Source organism: Silurus meridionalis, chromosome 16 (assembly GCF_014805685.1).
Source record: "Silurus meridionalis isolate SWU-2019-XX chromosome 16, ASM1480568v1, whole genome shotgun sequence".
Lineage (NCBI taxonomy): Eukaryota > Metazoa > Chordata > Actinopteri > Siluriformes > Siluridae > Silurus > Silurus meridionalis.
Genome location: NC_060899.1, coordinates 16,085,335 through 16,101,953, shown reverse-complemented (window position 1 = coordinate 16,101,953; position 16,619 = coordinate 16,085,335). Strand labels below are relative to the sequence as shown.

Below are 16,619 nucleotides of genomic sequence, written 5' to 3'. Positions count from 1 at the left end.
CATCAGTATCACTCCTGAGCTGCTGTTACACTCCTGCAACCTGATCAGAACAGCATTATATCTCAAAATGAGAAACTGTGAGAACTTTGTGATTGCCGTTTTGGAGATAATCAGGAAGGTCACAGGACATCCCTGTCCTCATTTTTACACAGGACAAATGTTGTGTCTTAATGCCAAGAGCAACAATCTACTTTTCCAAAATGCTGCAGTTTTTGGCAGGAGACCACAGAAACGTCCCCGTAAACCGCTGCATTAACTCTGTGTTAAGGTGGAGCTCATTAGAGATACGCTCCGAGCTGGAATCCATACTCATCACGCTCCAAACTCTCATTACAGAGAAGCTGGCAACGTGCTGAGCAGAACCCAGTCGCAGGAATGGATCATCTTCAACCACAATTTGGATTCATTACACTATTTTGGATGATTTGTGTGATTACAAATGATGAGATTGTGACGTTTTAGAAGATTTTATGATTAAGTCAGGTTCTGCTGTAGGTGATTTGAGGAGGCCTGGGGTGCAGTCGGTGTTCACGTTCATCCCAAAGGTTGTGGTCAGAGCTTTATAGCAGGCCACTCAAGAAAACCATCAACAGTAGGGTGGAGAAATGGAGGGCGGAGCTACTACACTGAAGTTCTTCTTTATTATAGAAGGATGTTCCTGTAGGCACTTATGTTACAGCAGCTGTAAGCATACATTCCCTCATTAAAGCTCTCATTATTCTCTAAAAAAAGAGAAACTGCAGAGAAGAACAAACTCTGTGGAAGATGGAAGCATAGTGGTTAAGATTCGATTAGTTTAGATTCAATTCAACGTTATTCTTATTGTGCAAAGTACATGTATAGAGCCAATAAAAGGCATTGGATCCAAAAGTTGTCAGTTCAAATCCCTGACACTCCTGGGCCCCTGAGCAAGGCCCTTAACCCTAAAGCTGCTCAGCTGTATGATTGAGATAAATGTAAGGCGCCGTGGATAAGGGCATCTACCAAATACCATAAATATTTTGTATAAATTCTTCCGTCCGGAATATTATTTCACAAAGCTGACACTGGAGACTCCTTCCACAAGCCTTAAATCGTTCCACTAGAAAATACCATATTATTATTAAATACACAAATTCCTAGAAAGCGGAGGTGTGGTGCAGATCATCTGCTTCTCAGTTCTCAGCATTCAGACTTTTTATTTTAGTTCATGCATGTGGTTCCCATCCAGCTCGCTCAAATGGAGCTCGGCTCAGGCGATAAAAATTTATATACACAGCGTTTCAAGTGAACATAACGTAAAAAAAAAAACCAGTCTGATAAAACATCATTACTGTAGGTTAATATCGTCTTTTCCACTTTTAAATAGGAATTCATTTGAGAATTTTATTTTAGAGCAACTATATATTATAGGAGTGATTCTAAAAAAGAGAATGTTCCATTAAAAAATAATTCAATTATCATGTTAATGACAATGTCATGGGTTTTTGGTATACAGTCCAAAAATATGCTTCAAACTGTTTATATTATTCACACAAAAAAATCTGTAAAATATTTGACATTTTTATTATTGTATGAAATTATTAGATTGTACAGTATTGAATTAGCTGTATAGCATGATATCACAAAAACTCTATAATATAATATAATATAATATAATCTTTTTCATTGACATTTTTTAGTTTTGCGCACAATTTGCTGATATTTTCTCTCTGAATTTAGTTTTCTGAACATTATTTAATGAAGTCAGCAACATTTTCTAAATCAAAATGTGTGGAATCGAGATAATAACGAACAATAATTAAATCTGTAAACGACACGACTGACTCACACCAAGTGTCATTGATATTCGATTATAAATCAAAAACTGATCTCCAAATCCAAAATCCACCAAAAACACAAATTTACATAAATTATATGTAAATATCCCTCCAGATGCAGCCGAATTAACATGATTTAAACGTTTAATCAATGCAACAACAAATGTAAAGATACGACATCAAGCCTTGTTGATTTGCCTCTGTGTGTGTGTGTGTGTGTGTGTGTGTGTGTGTGTGTATCCAAAACACTCCCTAAACTCAAGGAAAAAACTGACATGTCTAAAATAAAGCATTTTTCCGAGCATTAATCAAATCGTTAATATCTAAAATATGAATAAAACGTCACATGAAAAACATAACTTTCCTACGAGTCATCCAGTCCTTGACTCCTTATTCTTAATGCTAATGCTAATTCCAAAATGACTGCCCACGTGCTGAATTTATCCCCATCAACCTGCAGCCCATGTGACCTGAAATGTTCACCAGAAAAGCAGCATAGTCCCATAATTGCTCCAGTATCATTAGAGCTAATAAAACGGGCAACAAACGTGGTTATGGTGAGTCTTATCATGTCACCTTCTAAAGAAATATGTTTGTATTGTTGATGTCTCACCAGCCCAAGTAATATCATTAGGTAAAATCTGGCAACCCTACAGTAATAATTCTACATCGCCAGATAGCAAAATAAAACATTTCCAGTTGCACCTTAGGATATAATTATGTCTAAAGGATCTGTTTAGAAATCTGTTTAGAATCTCTGCATTCCACGTGAAAATCACACGTCCTTCCCTACTGGCTTTGTTTCAGTTGCTCTAGAGGTGAAAAGGAAAGATGCTTGGATCAGGACATCTCACTTCTTAAATCAGCATCTGTCGCTGCCAAACATTTCTATTCAATATCTTCCCATGATTCATTCATGGAAGCTTTTGGAAATGCAGCCAAGTCCTCAATGCTGTCCAGGAATGTCTTAAAAGAAAATAAATGAGTTTGGATATTTACGTTTTGCAGTTTGGCTAATTTTTCATGCAGAACTTTGCTCCTGCTTGCCTTTGGGAAGTAAAAAAAGAAAAAGAAAAAGAAAGAAAAAACCCCACCACATTGACTTGCATACACACGTGCAAACACACAGAGATGAAAATGAAATGATGACTGAGACACTCACCGGAGGGCCTGGATCCCCTTTAAGACCATCAAAACCGTCATAGTCCAAAAAATAGTCTCCATCCTCGAATCCATAGTCGTATCCATATACCCCTGAGTCGTATGTCCGTTCCTCACCATATTCCTCAAGACGTTTCAGCTGGTTGTTGTAACCTTGCTGTCTGTACAAGGTCGCACCGTTCAGCTTCACCTGATGCTCTGAGAGCTCTGGTCGTTGGGAGCCATTGTCTTTACTCTGCTGGTTCTTTCTGGGTTCAGGGTTCAGGTTTGGAGTAGCTCGAGTGGCACGGGTTCTTCCAAGCAGCCGGTGATCTTCAGTGTTGTTCTCCTCATAGGGTCTACTTTCGCTTAGAGGGGTGCGAATAGTAGCTTCTGGGGAGTATGTTGTTCTAAAGGGGTTCAGAGGTGGACCAGCAGTCTGAGCGGTACTCGATCTCAGTGTATTCCAAACGGATGCAGTTGTAGAGTTCATTTTTCCTAAAGAGTTCCTGAGTGTGGAGTTGGTTGGGTTTTGTGTGTGTGTTTCAGAGGGAGTTGAGGGGGTCACAGAGGACGGTAGGGAGGGCAATGTGGAAGGGAACGAAGATCGAAAGGTGTCTGCTAGTCTGCAGTTTTTTTTTACATAGTCACAGTAATGTGCTGCAACCTGTGCTGAGGGATATATCTCCAGCTGGCACAGAGAGCCTTCAAACTGTGCCGCCCTGGAGCTCATCCTTCCGATGGCCACCCGGCCCTTTGAAACCACCATCCGTGGTCTAGTCAGTGTTTCCTCACTGTATTGTAGCCCACCACACTGGGCAAAGAACGACACAGAGCGCGGACGCACCGCTACTGCAAACGAGTGCCACCGTCCGTCCTGAGCTGCATAGCTGAAGTAAACGGTTGCCTTATCACCCGTGTAGACCACCACGCGGTCCGGCAGAAGCTGCAGACCAAACTGGAGTCGGTCGAGTCCATCCCGCACGCTGAACAAGAAGGCATTGGTGGCACGCTTGGAGTTAAGGCTCACTATCAGGGAAAACTCGTTCGCCACGCCTGCAGGAAGGACACTTGCTACAGGGGCTTCGATCATCGCATTACGGTCCAGAGTCACCCCAACCCCACCAGGAAGGATAGAAAGAGATGAGAGGGAAGAAATAAGTGGCGGTGAGGTCATCGTCCAAGAGGAATGCGTGACATCTCTGCGGCTGGACAGGCCAAGCTGGAGAATGAGATCTACACCTGAGAGACAGACAGCAAGAGACAATGAAAAAGCGAATTAGGCTCAGGCACATATTTGATCTTTGCACACTGGAACACTTACAGGCATCTTCAAGCACATCGTCCACAGCATAAATAAGCCCTAGCCATGTTTTGGGCATCTAAATGCTTTAGTATCAGTTTACCCCATAGAGTGATTAGGAGCAGCTGTGGTCCAGATAAAAGGATTAAAAAGAAGGACCCTCTAAGTCTGGCTAAGAAGTATTTCAAGAAATGTTTTCACAAAGATCTTCACAAAGCACTTCCTCCTTACTGTACTAATTCAGTTCCCCACAAATTCTACTTCTGTTGGAACAAGTTCATACGACAAGTTCTTGTACTTCATCCTCACTTTGACTCCAAACACTCTTCCATACGCTATGTTATAAAGACCACTGACTCAGAAACTTAAAACATCGTTTGTACAAGAATGTTACGTAATTAAGTTTCGAGTTCTATTTATAAAAACAACAGGCAATTTATTTCTGCATGTGGAATCTGACTGCAGCAGGTTTGAATTAGTGAACCAGAGAAAACAAACAAGATTCATGGTTTTTAATGGAGACCAATCAAAGATCTGCGAACATCTGAAACACAAACAACGGCCCTTTTTTTGGGTGGGTGGGGGGACCAAGAAATTTTACAATACGATGGAATCCTGGACATCTGATAATCTGTAAACTCAGGTAATGGCCCCAGGGTCTGTCCAGGATAATAAAAACAAAACAAAAAGAAACAGAGGACACTGGGTGCTTGAGATAAATGCAGAGTCAGCATTTCCACCCATGTTTCTCTTCAGTAAAACAGCATGTATTCTCTTTCAGAACAGGAAAGAACACAGGAATCGAGGGAAAAGAGTCATGTGGAAAAGAAAAACATGTCTGGATTTGTAATAAAAATGCCTTGCCCTGCTGCTGGACCTCCATTATTCCTACTCTGACACGCTCAAGCTGTTGAAAAGATCCTCTGCTTCCTGGCTGATGCAGAAACACAGCGTGGCCTGGTCCACTGCTCTCACACATTTCAAAGGATCTCAGATTGGATCTTACCTTCAGTGATAGGATTCAAGTCATCAATCTCAACTTCAGGTAAATCCTAACATGATGAGGTTTCTCCTTTCTCCAGGTCATAGTTTCTCCACTCTGAATCATACTAGATGTTGTAATGCTAAGGTAACCTGGTGAAGCTTTTTAGTCGAGTTAAGAAATATCTACACGCAGTATTATAGCGCCAGGCACACTTTTCTTCAACTACTAAAGCCTGATCTGAGCTCTTAGAGGCAGAATTCTTGAATTTCTAGAATGTATCTGTTAGTAGTATCTGTACAATCCATTACCTGGTGCATTGTGAGGCCCAGGTCCGCTTTAGAGCACACAGCTAATTCTGCTGCCTACTGAAGGTTTGGCTCCAGTTTGTTGCAACTTTAGACAAAGGTTCCTGTTGCAGGAAGCTTGTACATCTGAGACACGGTCGAGTAATCAGTCCTGCAAGATTGCTAATGTTTCTGACAGCAAGATCACTGGTTTTCCAATCCCAGTAAGATCACTGTTTTTTCAATCCCAGTAAGAGCACTAGTTTTCACATATAAATAGAATCACTGGTTTTCCAGTCCCCACATGATCACTTGTTCTCTTATTAGAGTTCATGTAAAAGCTGACACTTGAAAGGTTGGAACTGTTTCTGATACCTGAACTTTCCAAAGAATGCTTAAAGAACCCACAGTCTGTCGTTTTCTATCAGATCAACAGTTACCAAGGATGCGATTTATTACATTACCAAAAGAACTCCATCCTCTTCCTGAGTGAAATTTAACCATTTAGCTCCACCCAGACATCAAAACCCTGCAGGTTACACATGGCAAACACTGTGAACTTTGACCTCTGGTAGAGGTCACACCATAGGTTTTTCATAGCCATGGAAAGATTTAGAAGAAACCGTGCTGCCCATTAAATACAACATTTCTATACATATAAAACACACATCGCAAACATCATAGTCCATGGAGACTCCTGTCTAACCTCGTCCGTCAACCTGTCCATCACCACTGCAAACAGGAAAGGGCTCAGATCTGATCCTTGATGCAGTTCCACCTCCACCTTGAACCAGTCTGTCATTCCTACTGCAGACTTCACTGCTGTTACACTGTCCTCATACATGTCCTCATATATATTATATATATTTAATTTTTGCATATAAATTTATTGAAATTTACATTTTTTTTTTTTTTGGAACTGCAAAAATGTTTACAAATTAAAAGATTTCATTTATTTCATTATTTGTGTATTTGTTAAAAAAAATTATAAAATATTATTTCTCTCTATTTATTTCAATTTTTTTTAACTGGATAAAAATCCTTTAAAAATTTCTCTTTTTTTAAAAAAGGGAAAAATATCTTTCGAGCGATATGTGTATCAACATCAGTTTCAATTTATTTTTTCTTCTTATTGTTAATTATTATACTGCAATTTTTTTCCTAAATCTTCCTTGTGGTCCTTCGGTATGTTTTATTGTTGATGGAAATGTTAAGGAGCAGGAGGAAATGAAGGTTAAATAAACACTGTTTTTAAGTGTAATGAGTTCTCCCAGACGGTTTTTCCATAAACCTTGCATTCCCTCACGGTTCCTTCACACAGGCCTGAGGCTCTCCTCCACTCCAACTCCCTCCATCTCAGACTGGACACTTGTTAACGTGTCTGATGTAAAGCAGGACATTTTTTTGCTCTTTGAAGAAATTGGATGACTTGTGATGAACTTCGCAACTTTACACTGCTGCTGTAAAAGCGTGTATAAACTTTCTGAAACATTCATCCACTTTATCATCCCTTCATCTGCAGACATGAGAAATCGAATCTACAGAGCTAGGCTAGTTTATTAGCTAATACTAACCATGACTGGGAAGTGTTGCTGTAAGTTTAAGTCTCTCTCTCTCTCTCTCTCTCTCTCTCTCTCTCTCTCTCTCTCTTTTCATGGATGAAAAAGCTGCTCTGCATTCAGGCTGCATTCTACCTCTCACAGAGCAAGAGCAGACATGCCGAGACGGCACAGAGGGAAGACAGAGGGACTTCATAACCTTTCCCACATGGACAACCCCAACATCTGTGACTTTCTTGTTTTAGCAGTGATTTATTTCGGTTTCTTTGATACGAACAACACAAATAATACTTTAATCTATAGACACTGTAATCAATCTCAGTGACACACAACGAGAGAGAGAGAGAGAGAGAGAGAGAGAGAGAGAGAGAGAGAGAGAGAGAGAGAGAGTAAAACAAAGAGAAACAAACAGTGAGATTGACAGAGAGACAGACAGACAAAGAAAGATGGACAGACAGACAAACCAGAAAACAGACAAACCGAGAGACAGACAAAGAAAAAGAAATATAAGCAGAGATACAGACAGACAAACTGGAAAACAAACAGAAAGACAGATAAACAGAGAGACAGATAGACAGACACAGAGATAGAGAGACTAACAAACAAAGAGACCGAGAAAGAAAGAGAACAACAGAGAGACAGACAGATAGACAGAGACAGACAGACAGACAAAGAGTCAGACAGAGAGACTGACAGAGAGACAGACAGTGACAGATAGACAGACAAACAGAGTGAGAAGCAGACAGAGAGACAAAGAGACAGACAGACAAAGAGACAGACAGACAGCTTACCTTGAGGTTGTGAATGTTCTTCTGCAGATAGTGCAGTGAAACATACTGACAGGAGCAGAAGGAGGGCTCTCCTGGAAATAAAAGAGGACTTTTTAATTTTACAAAAGCAAAACAGACAGAAACCTGATTCTTAGATGGTTTTGTATCTGTGACATGAATTATAGAATAACAATACATTCACATTACAAGGTTCAAGTGACCAAAATCTCATGAAGATCTCAAACACCAAATGGATTGGAAAGAAAGAAAAAATACTTTTTGTCCTGTGATGTAGCGCTAAGCGCTAAGCTGCACATTTCAGTGTTAAAAAAACTCTTTACATCAAACAGCCTGCAAAATATGATCAGAATCATACACAAAATATTCAGTATTAAGTGTTTTAAATGATAGATTGTGAGGTGCTGAAAGTTCAGGCATTATGAGGAGATAATAACTTAAATACACGTCATAGAACTTTCAAATCCGAACCAGGGCTAATGGTCAACCCAGCGGGGAAAGTGTTCTCCTGCACCTCCCTCCAGCAGGTCTTTAGAGTTCTGATCATAAACAGCGGAAAACCTCTGGAGCACATGTTCTTCCTCATCACATAAACATGAACATGCTTGAGGAGATGTTTTATTTGCAGTCACCTCAAACATTAGCATTAAACTCATAATAGCATTCATCAATCATCCAGGTTTCAATCATGGTACCTGAGCCAGCGAAGAAGAGTCCAATAAATGAAAGCTTCCTACTTTAATCTAAATGCGTTTTAGAAGATTTATTTATCCGGTGCAGGGCCGTTAATCGACGCAGTGCTGCAACACGCCTGATGCACCTTCAGATGAAATATTTTGGCAGTGATCGTCGCTACAGGAAGCACAAAGTCCTCCAGCTCGGTGTTAATCTCCTGCTCTCAGCCAGGGATCAAACCCAAAACCCAATTCCAGATAGGATCCACTGCCATGGTTTATTATACAGTTATTCACCCTAAAGCGAGTTATTCACTGACTGCTACAAATTATACCGAAGGCGTCGTGACACTCAGGAGAAAAGGTCCGGAATTTGTACGGAATGAAGCAAACATCAATGCCTTGTGCACTCTTTAGTGTATTTAGCTTCTCAATAACATCTCCAGTGTAACCTAAACAGAACACATCACATTTTTCTACTCACAACATTCAGTAACCACACACGTCACACAACAGCCAGTGAGAAAACACCTGGAATCATCTGGAAATCAACTGATCAGCTTTGAATCATAGAAACTAGCAGATGTCCCGTCATGGATTTTCACCCCTCTGAAGACATGGACGTGATCTCCATGTCTTCAGAGTCTCTTAGCAAGAAAACAAAAGAGCGTATTATGACTATCAGAATGGACTTCCAGAGTAAATCAGGTTCAAGCATGTTGCTCCTAGAAAAGTGTGTTTGATGTGGCCTACAACTGGATAAAATACAAACACAGAACCTCACCTCAAAACACACAAAGCAAACACAGCAGGGCCTGCAATGCTACATGCCAATGCACTCTACTGGCACCTAAAAACTTTAATTATCAGAAGAAAAACTTTAAATTCTGTCAAAAACTGTAAGACCAGAAGCCTTCAATATCTAATTAATCCTAAATGTAAATTTATTAGAAGAGTCATTTAGTTATCCAAAAAAAAAACATTGAAGAACCCCTGAAGAACCCTTGAAGAACCCCTGAAGAACCCTTGAAGAACCCCTGAAGAACCCTTGAAGAACCCCTGAAGAACCCTTGGTTTAAAGAATTCTTAGTCATCCAATGAACCCTTATAAAACCCAGAATTAACCCTTGTTGAAGGCTCAGAACCTGCTGATGTATGCAGAACAAGCCGTCGAGGAGCCTTTGTTGGAACCTATGCACCTGTATTTATCCACTGAATCCTTAAAGATTTGTTCTCGGAAGGTGTGAACTTATAAACCAAGGAAGCATTAAGAAACCCCTTCTTAAGCCAGAAACACTATTTATTTAATGAGCTTTTTGGAAAACCTTTGAAGAACAATGTTCTCAAAGCCAAAAACATTTACTCGTCCCATAAAGAACCCTTAAAGAACATTGTCTGAAAGCCAGGAACCCTTATCTCTTTGGTTATTTTGCGATAACCTCACAACACGTTGTGATTTCTCCCTCACACATGAACATGAGTATAATCAAAGCTGAAGGTCTGAAAGATCAGTGAGAAGGAAACAATTGAAAGGTTTTAGAGCTGTGAGGATTAACTCACAGCAGTGATCTGAACAAAACCCCAAACTGATCTCAATTCTGTAGCCAGCTGAAGGTTTTATGACTCATGCCTGGGTAGTACAATCAACACACACACACACACACACACACACACACACACACACACATGGTTTAAATGTAAGGCTCCATATTGTCTCTACCGTATGCATTTGTAATTGAGCTTCCCACAGAACCACATATCAGTGCTGGAGGTTAAACGAGGCTGGATGATGAACAATTTTCATAAAAATTCACCAGCAAACACGAGCATTCAAATAACAAATACAGTCCAGATTACATCAGTTTGTGTTCATTGAGATCTTCTAGTTATTTAGATCATTTCGTTCCACATGATATAAACCAGAATTCAGACTCGCACACTCACTGTGTCACTTTATTAGAATCAAACTAATTTATTACATGTTTAAAATAATATTGAAGGCCACAGATATTGTTCAGAATGAAATTGGCTCATCAGGGATAAACAATTATGAGGAATAAACCGATGGGTAATAAACATACGCATTCGTTTATACAACCTTATAACTGCTTCATCTGTGTAAAGCTGCTTTGAGACCATGTCAATGTAAAAAACACAAGGGCCAAATCTTCACTTAACATATTTTAATGGTGATATTACTTAAACGTACTATTATTATTATTTTATTTCCAAAAGCTACCTGCCAATCACATTTTACTCATTTAGCTCAATTATGGGATTTGAACTCGCTGTGGTCTAGTGGTTAGGATGCGGCGCTCTCGCCGCTGCGGCCCGGGTTCGATCCCCGGTCAGGGAACCATCCCCCGCCACTCTCAGTGCCGGTCCCAAGCGGAGGATCCGCTGTGGCGCCCCCTGACGGGAGAAGCGGAATGAAAGTTTGTGGGCTTTGAACTCACGACCTCTGTGATGCATTATAAATGTCTGGCCTAGGTGTTCTTGTGAACAGGATTAAAAGCGATTGCTTTGACAACAAAGAAACTCAGTTCTTCTCATTCCTATTAACTCCTGAAGCAAAACGGCCAGGAGAAATGATAAAGACTGAACAGGAAATGACATCATTTACAGCCAGGCTTGCTTTTAATTGGGCAGAAATGTTTATCGTTACAATCTGGTATGAAGGTTGATGAAGAACACTCGGCTAATCAAGTGGTGTCACCTTGGGTTTAGCCCCTGGTGTGATGTTCTTTCACGATAAAAAAAAAAAAATAAAAAAAATTCTGAAGAAACAACACACACAACGGATCAGTTCATTTTTCTCTTTGAGTGTCTGGATCTTGCTGTGATCACAACCCCGTTGGCCCTCAGACGCTTTGAGAAACCGTTAAAGTATTTATGTAGCATGACGCTGTAGTGTGGTGTAAAAAATCGGCTTTCACAGGCGAACTGTTTGACCACATGATTACAGTCCTGTGGTCAGACTGCACGCTCCACAAGCTTCTGCAAACCAGACGACACGCTGCCTGACCAGAGCCGTGTCATACTGAGGGGAGCAAGAGGGAAATATCAGCGTCCGGCAAGATTGTGTCACCAGGACTGTGTGGGTTTACATCCCAGGACTTACAGAGCAACATCTTTAACCTTGAGTGGGATTGTGCCTCAGGAATAGTTTGGAGAGATGTATAAGTAGATCCAGCAGATCCCTATCCTTTAGAACTCTGTGGTCTGGAGATGTTGTTGCTGTTCCAAATTTGCTGATAATGCAAAAAGACTTTGATGGTTCATGAAGGTCATGGAGCACCTTCACGATGCAGACTTGGGAACATCGTGCACCTTTTGTGCCATGCAGATGTTGGCACAAGAATATGAAAGGTATCTGCACTAATCAATGAGAAACCTGACATGGATCTGACAGAGCAATGCTGCTTCAAACATCTGGACTCTCCTGCAGGATCAGCCAACACGACAGATTTACATTTATTCGTTTGCCAGAAGCGATGAAGCTGTACAGGACTGGAGAACCTTGAAACTGACAACCTTCTGATCATGAGGTTAAAGCTGAGCCATCAAAAAAAGAGCTCTTACAGTTACAAGGAAACAAAAATAAGGTGACAAAAACATGCACTTGCAGAAACATTAGATTGCAAGCTAGCACACGTTTGCTATAATACTGGCTGTACGTTTAGCCTGACACGTTGACTCAAACGAGGTGGCGTCAAAATGTTTGGAGACTCGCTCTGTTTACAAGAAAGTACTTTATTTATCCAAGTTTCCACACAATCACCATCAAAATAGTCTTCTTGCACAGCAATACAGTGCCCCCAATGTTCTTCTGAAACGTGTCCTGGAATCTTCTTTCTGAAGCATGTCGAGCTCCTTCTGCGATTCGTGCTGGATCTTTATCTTCGGGAAGAGGGTGTTCTCTAAGCGCAGGAGTCAAATCTGGCGAGCAGGGTGGGTGCGGAAGTGAGATCATGTGGATCGTTCTCCGGCGATCATCATCCATGAGTTGCCAAATGGTTTGGACATTTTCGGGGGTTGAGTTCGTCGAAGGTCTTCCTAATCTCTCATCGTCTTCCGCTCTTGAAGCCTCTCGAAACACCTCGAACCACTCGTTGCAGCGTCGCCATGTGTCAAAGGTACGTCACGTGAAAAGTCTCTGTGGCAGATTTGCCCGGTTTCATGCGGAATGTAACGTATGCTCTTTGTTCTTTCCGTATGTGATGAAATCGCAGACGTGGTCATGCAAGTGGGTCAGAACAGCACCAGTTACACCATTAGCCTCCAAGCTTTTTGATACCACCTCGGAGTGTTCGGCTTTGGTGTGGCGAGTTAGCAACAAAACAACGTCCTTGTATGTTAAAACGAGCGTGCGAATGTCAGCTTTCCAGCAGAGCTCTGGCACGCTAAAGCGTTTCGATAGGATGCTGAGTGGATTTGATTGTTTTGTTTGTGCGCAGTTCACTTTGTGTTACTAATTACAACCTGCACAAATTGTTACGTGTCTTTTTTTTACACCGCGTCTATCACAGGTGTTAAAATGTTGTTCTGAAAAAGCACATGCGGTCCAGATTTGCCCGGTTTAAGGTAATTGCTTGATATAAAAAGGTTTTATTGGAATAAAACGTGCTGTAATGAGAAGTTATTGTGAAACATAGCAGCGCAACCACAACATGAATTACAGCCTATGAACCTGACAGAACTGTTAATCTACCACATCAACAAAGCTGGAACATGAATACCTTTTAATACAAACATAGAAAACACACACACACACACACACACACACACACACACACACACACACACACACACTATGAAAGCCAAAAGAAAACCAGAAGCAAAAGTAAGTTGAACATTAAGCAGCACACAGGGTTTTGATACTCTGCTTACTTTCTATCTACTGGTGAAACAATTCTGATTCCAGTCTGTAATTCATCTGAACAGTGACCTGGAAAAACTACTTCTTTGACCTTAGAAAGGGTTTTATGATTAAACATGGCTGACACTGGGGCTGTACTGTGTCCAGGATGTCTTCGCTCCTATTTTGAGTCAGATGACATGTTACTGAGATTAGATTTATTAAATTAGACTGAGTAGTACACATGCAATTTATTTATCTACATCACTTTCAACTTCAATCTGTGCGTTTATAATGGAAAGTAAGAAGAAACGAGTGAGTCTGCGTTTTTAGCGTTCAGCTAGCCAGCTAACTGTTCTACAAGACGCATGTGATGATTTATGAATGATGTCGATTTTTCTCCTTAATATCATCCAGATGTAGAATTTTTCAAGTCAATGAGTGTAAATGTGTGTGTTGATTGATCTGAACGTAAACTAGAAATAATTGTTTTATAACGAGTGTGTTTGCTGTTCTTTCTGGGATGAACTGGGATGAAGATTTGACGCCATGAGATTTTTTTATTTCTGAGTACGTTTTCTTCAGCTTTTCTAAGTCTAAGGTCTGAATTGAGTTTTTTTGAGCTGATTGGTTGGGAATTAATTGGTCAGGCCGTCACTTCAAGTATGATAAAAAGTGCACCATGGCAGAGGTTTAGACTTAATCATGGTCTAGTGAGTGACTGCAGAAAGATTAGATCTTCTTGAGATGGAGTCTCACCTGGGTTCCTTTACAAGTGACCAAAACTCTTCAAGTCTCTTTCTCGCACTCGCTCTGTCTATCTTTCTATCTTTCTCTCTCTCCGTTAGTGTGTTCAAGAGGCAGGACAGAGGTCAGGGTTCCTCCACTCAGAGGAAACTGTTACACAAAAAAGAGCTCCAGATGTTTGTTTCAGGTACTCTGATTAATGATGTTACACTCGAGGAGACTCGTGTTTACGTGAATATTGGTGTAAAAAATAAAGCACTTTGGGTGAATGAGGAACAATCAAGAGGAGTGACTCTGAGTTTTTAGCATTATTCTTATTATTACTCCACTTTTTATCCTTTTATAGCTACAGAAATTCTACTACACTGGACCTCAAAGACCTTCTCCAGCAGTTACTCAGGTTGAAGACATGGATGATGGTCCTGCCTGGAGATGAAGAATGATGGCCCGGTTTATCCAGCGTACACACAGATTTGTCAGAGGTTTATTCCTCAGTGGGTTTGACTTGGCCAGATGGAAACAGGCTCCACACTGCCATGAGGAATTTGTACCATTTAACAAGACTTGTGAAGAACACTCAGGCAGTCCAGGAGGTCGAATTCAGTGAAGACCACCATGAGAACGAATTTCCCTCCAAGCTCGTTTGCTGGCAAGTTTACACGAGTGGAAAAAAAAAAAAAAAAAACAATATACTTAATATCCAGCTTCAATGTTCTTATCACAACCGCACTGAAATCCAATGCCCCGGGTTGCCATGCTGCATTATATCTCCCTTCTTTTTATTTTATCTCCATTCCTTTTCATAAAATCACTAAACCCTCTGTCTTTTAATTCCCCATGCATTTTTTTTAGCTCCGGGAGACATCCAGCTGTCCACCGAGTCCTGCGACTCATCTGGCAACCCTTTACAAATATTTTGACATCTCACTGCCATGTGAAGCCTTCACTGAGTTGATCTCGGATTGAGCTTTCCAGCTCTCGGAGTTTGTGTCACACGTGGCTGAAATAAAGAGTGACTATAAATAATGTGTGAGCAATCAAGTGGTGCCTAATGAGAAGAAGAAGAACAAGAGGAAGAACAAGAACACAAATTAAAACATTATAAAAAATTGTGTTCAAAAGAATTAGGATAATGTTGCAAAAAAAAGTAGGGCTGGAAAAAAAGGGAAAGCAAATGTTTTGACCGCATATAAACTCTTAGTAAAGCAAACTGAAGTGTTCCTTGTGTGTGAATGTGGTACAATGTGGTGCTTTGAGAAGAACATTTTCAGCAATGGTGTAATTCTTTTTATTCATATAACCAGATGCAGTGAAGTGCGTTATTCCTCAAACAACTGAGATATTGCATATATTTAATGCAAAGCAACTGTAGATACAGAATTGGACCTGAAAAATCACCAGACTGAAGATTTTGTCCTCAATGTTATTCCAAGGTAAAACACGCACCTTTCCAGTGAGTGTGAGAGTGCAGCATTAAAAAGTGTGCAATAGTGAAAAAGTGATATTGCAGTTTGTACTCACGTTTGTGCAACGCGGCCGCCCCTTGTCCGTTGGGCTCCTAAATGCATTTGTATGCATTTGTCCGAGCAGCAGAGTCCTGGGTGAAAGTGGAATCGCGCGCCAGAGGAGACCGGGAGCGCGAGCCGGAGCTCGGTGGCGGCCGGTGAGAGCGAGAGAAGTGGTGGGGAAAAAAAAAACACACGCACGAGCGCTTTACACTTTCCTCATTTTTTTTCCCGAAAAACGTGAGATGCACTCCGTCTCTCTCCCTCTTTATCTCTCACGGCGTTAAGGACGCGCGCGCGTGTCGGGATGTTCTTGCTCGGTGCCGTCGGTCCCGCGCGCACGTGCAAGGACGCGGATCCGTGGAACAGTGAGGAGCCTGGAGTTCGGTAATGCACAAGTTCCTCCAGGAGGGAGGTGGGAAGGTCTCTCTCTCTCTCTCTCTCTCTCTCTCTCTCTCTCTGTCTCCGCGCGCTGTAGCCTCGGGCAGCGGGTGCCGCACGTGCCTCGACTTGCGCCGCGCAGAAGCGGAGACGCACGCGCGCGCTCATCCCTCCTGCCCCGGGGTAATAATCGGTGTCGGGTTGCGCCGATTCACCGCCTTGGTGACGTCATCCCTCGACGGATCAGTGATATATCGCGGTTATAATAATCGGTGGTGATTTGACGTCCACAATCACCGCGTTCAGAATCCGGTTTTGGCGATCAGACGAGATAAATAATCGATATCGTGAGCGGTCACGTGAGTCTGAGGTATACAATTCGGATGCGAATCTGGTTTTTCCTCTCAGGTGAACCATAACGGATTATAATCCCACTATAAACCTGCAGTGTCTGAGCATGACATTTATAACGCATCACGTGACTCCTGCGTGTCTGTGCGTGGTGTGATTTATTATTAATGTGTTTACTGATTCTGATCTTTTAAAAACTGTCTGATCCTATTAAGAGACATTACGCTTGATCTCTGATCAGATTC

The 16,619-nt window shown here is 41.3% G+C and overlaps 1 protein-coding gene across 1 annotated transcript in view; it reads right to left on the bottom strand.

Moving 5' to 3' along the window:
- LOC124399282 (collagen alpha-1(XXIV) chain) overlaps nt 1-16,511 on the bottom strand; it is a 74,350-nt gene extending 57,839 nt beyond the window's left edge. Inside the window, exons 1-3 of the mRNA XM_046870125.1 lie at nt 15,659-16,511; nt 7,862-7,932; nt 2,962-4,181 (exon numbers count right to left, since the gene is read on the bottom strand). Coding sequence (XP_046726081.1) covers nt 2,962-4,181; nt 7,862-7,932; nt 15,659-15,705 — 1,338 coding nt within the window. The 5' untranslated portion in view covers nt 15,706-16,511. The remainder of the gene's footprint in view (nt 1-2,961; nt 4,182-7,861; nt 7,933-15,658) is intronic.
- Between the last annotated feature and the right edge of the window lie 108 nt (nt 16,512-16,619).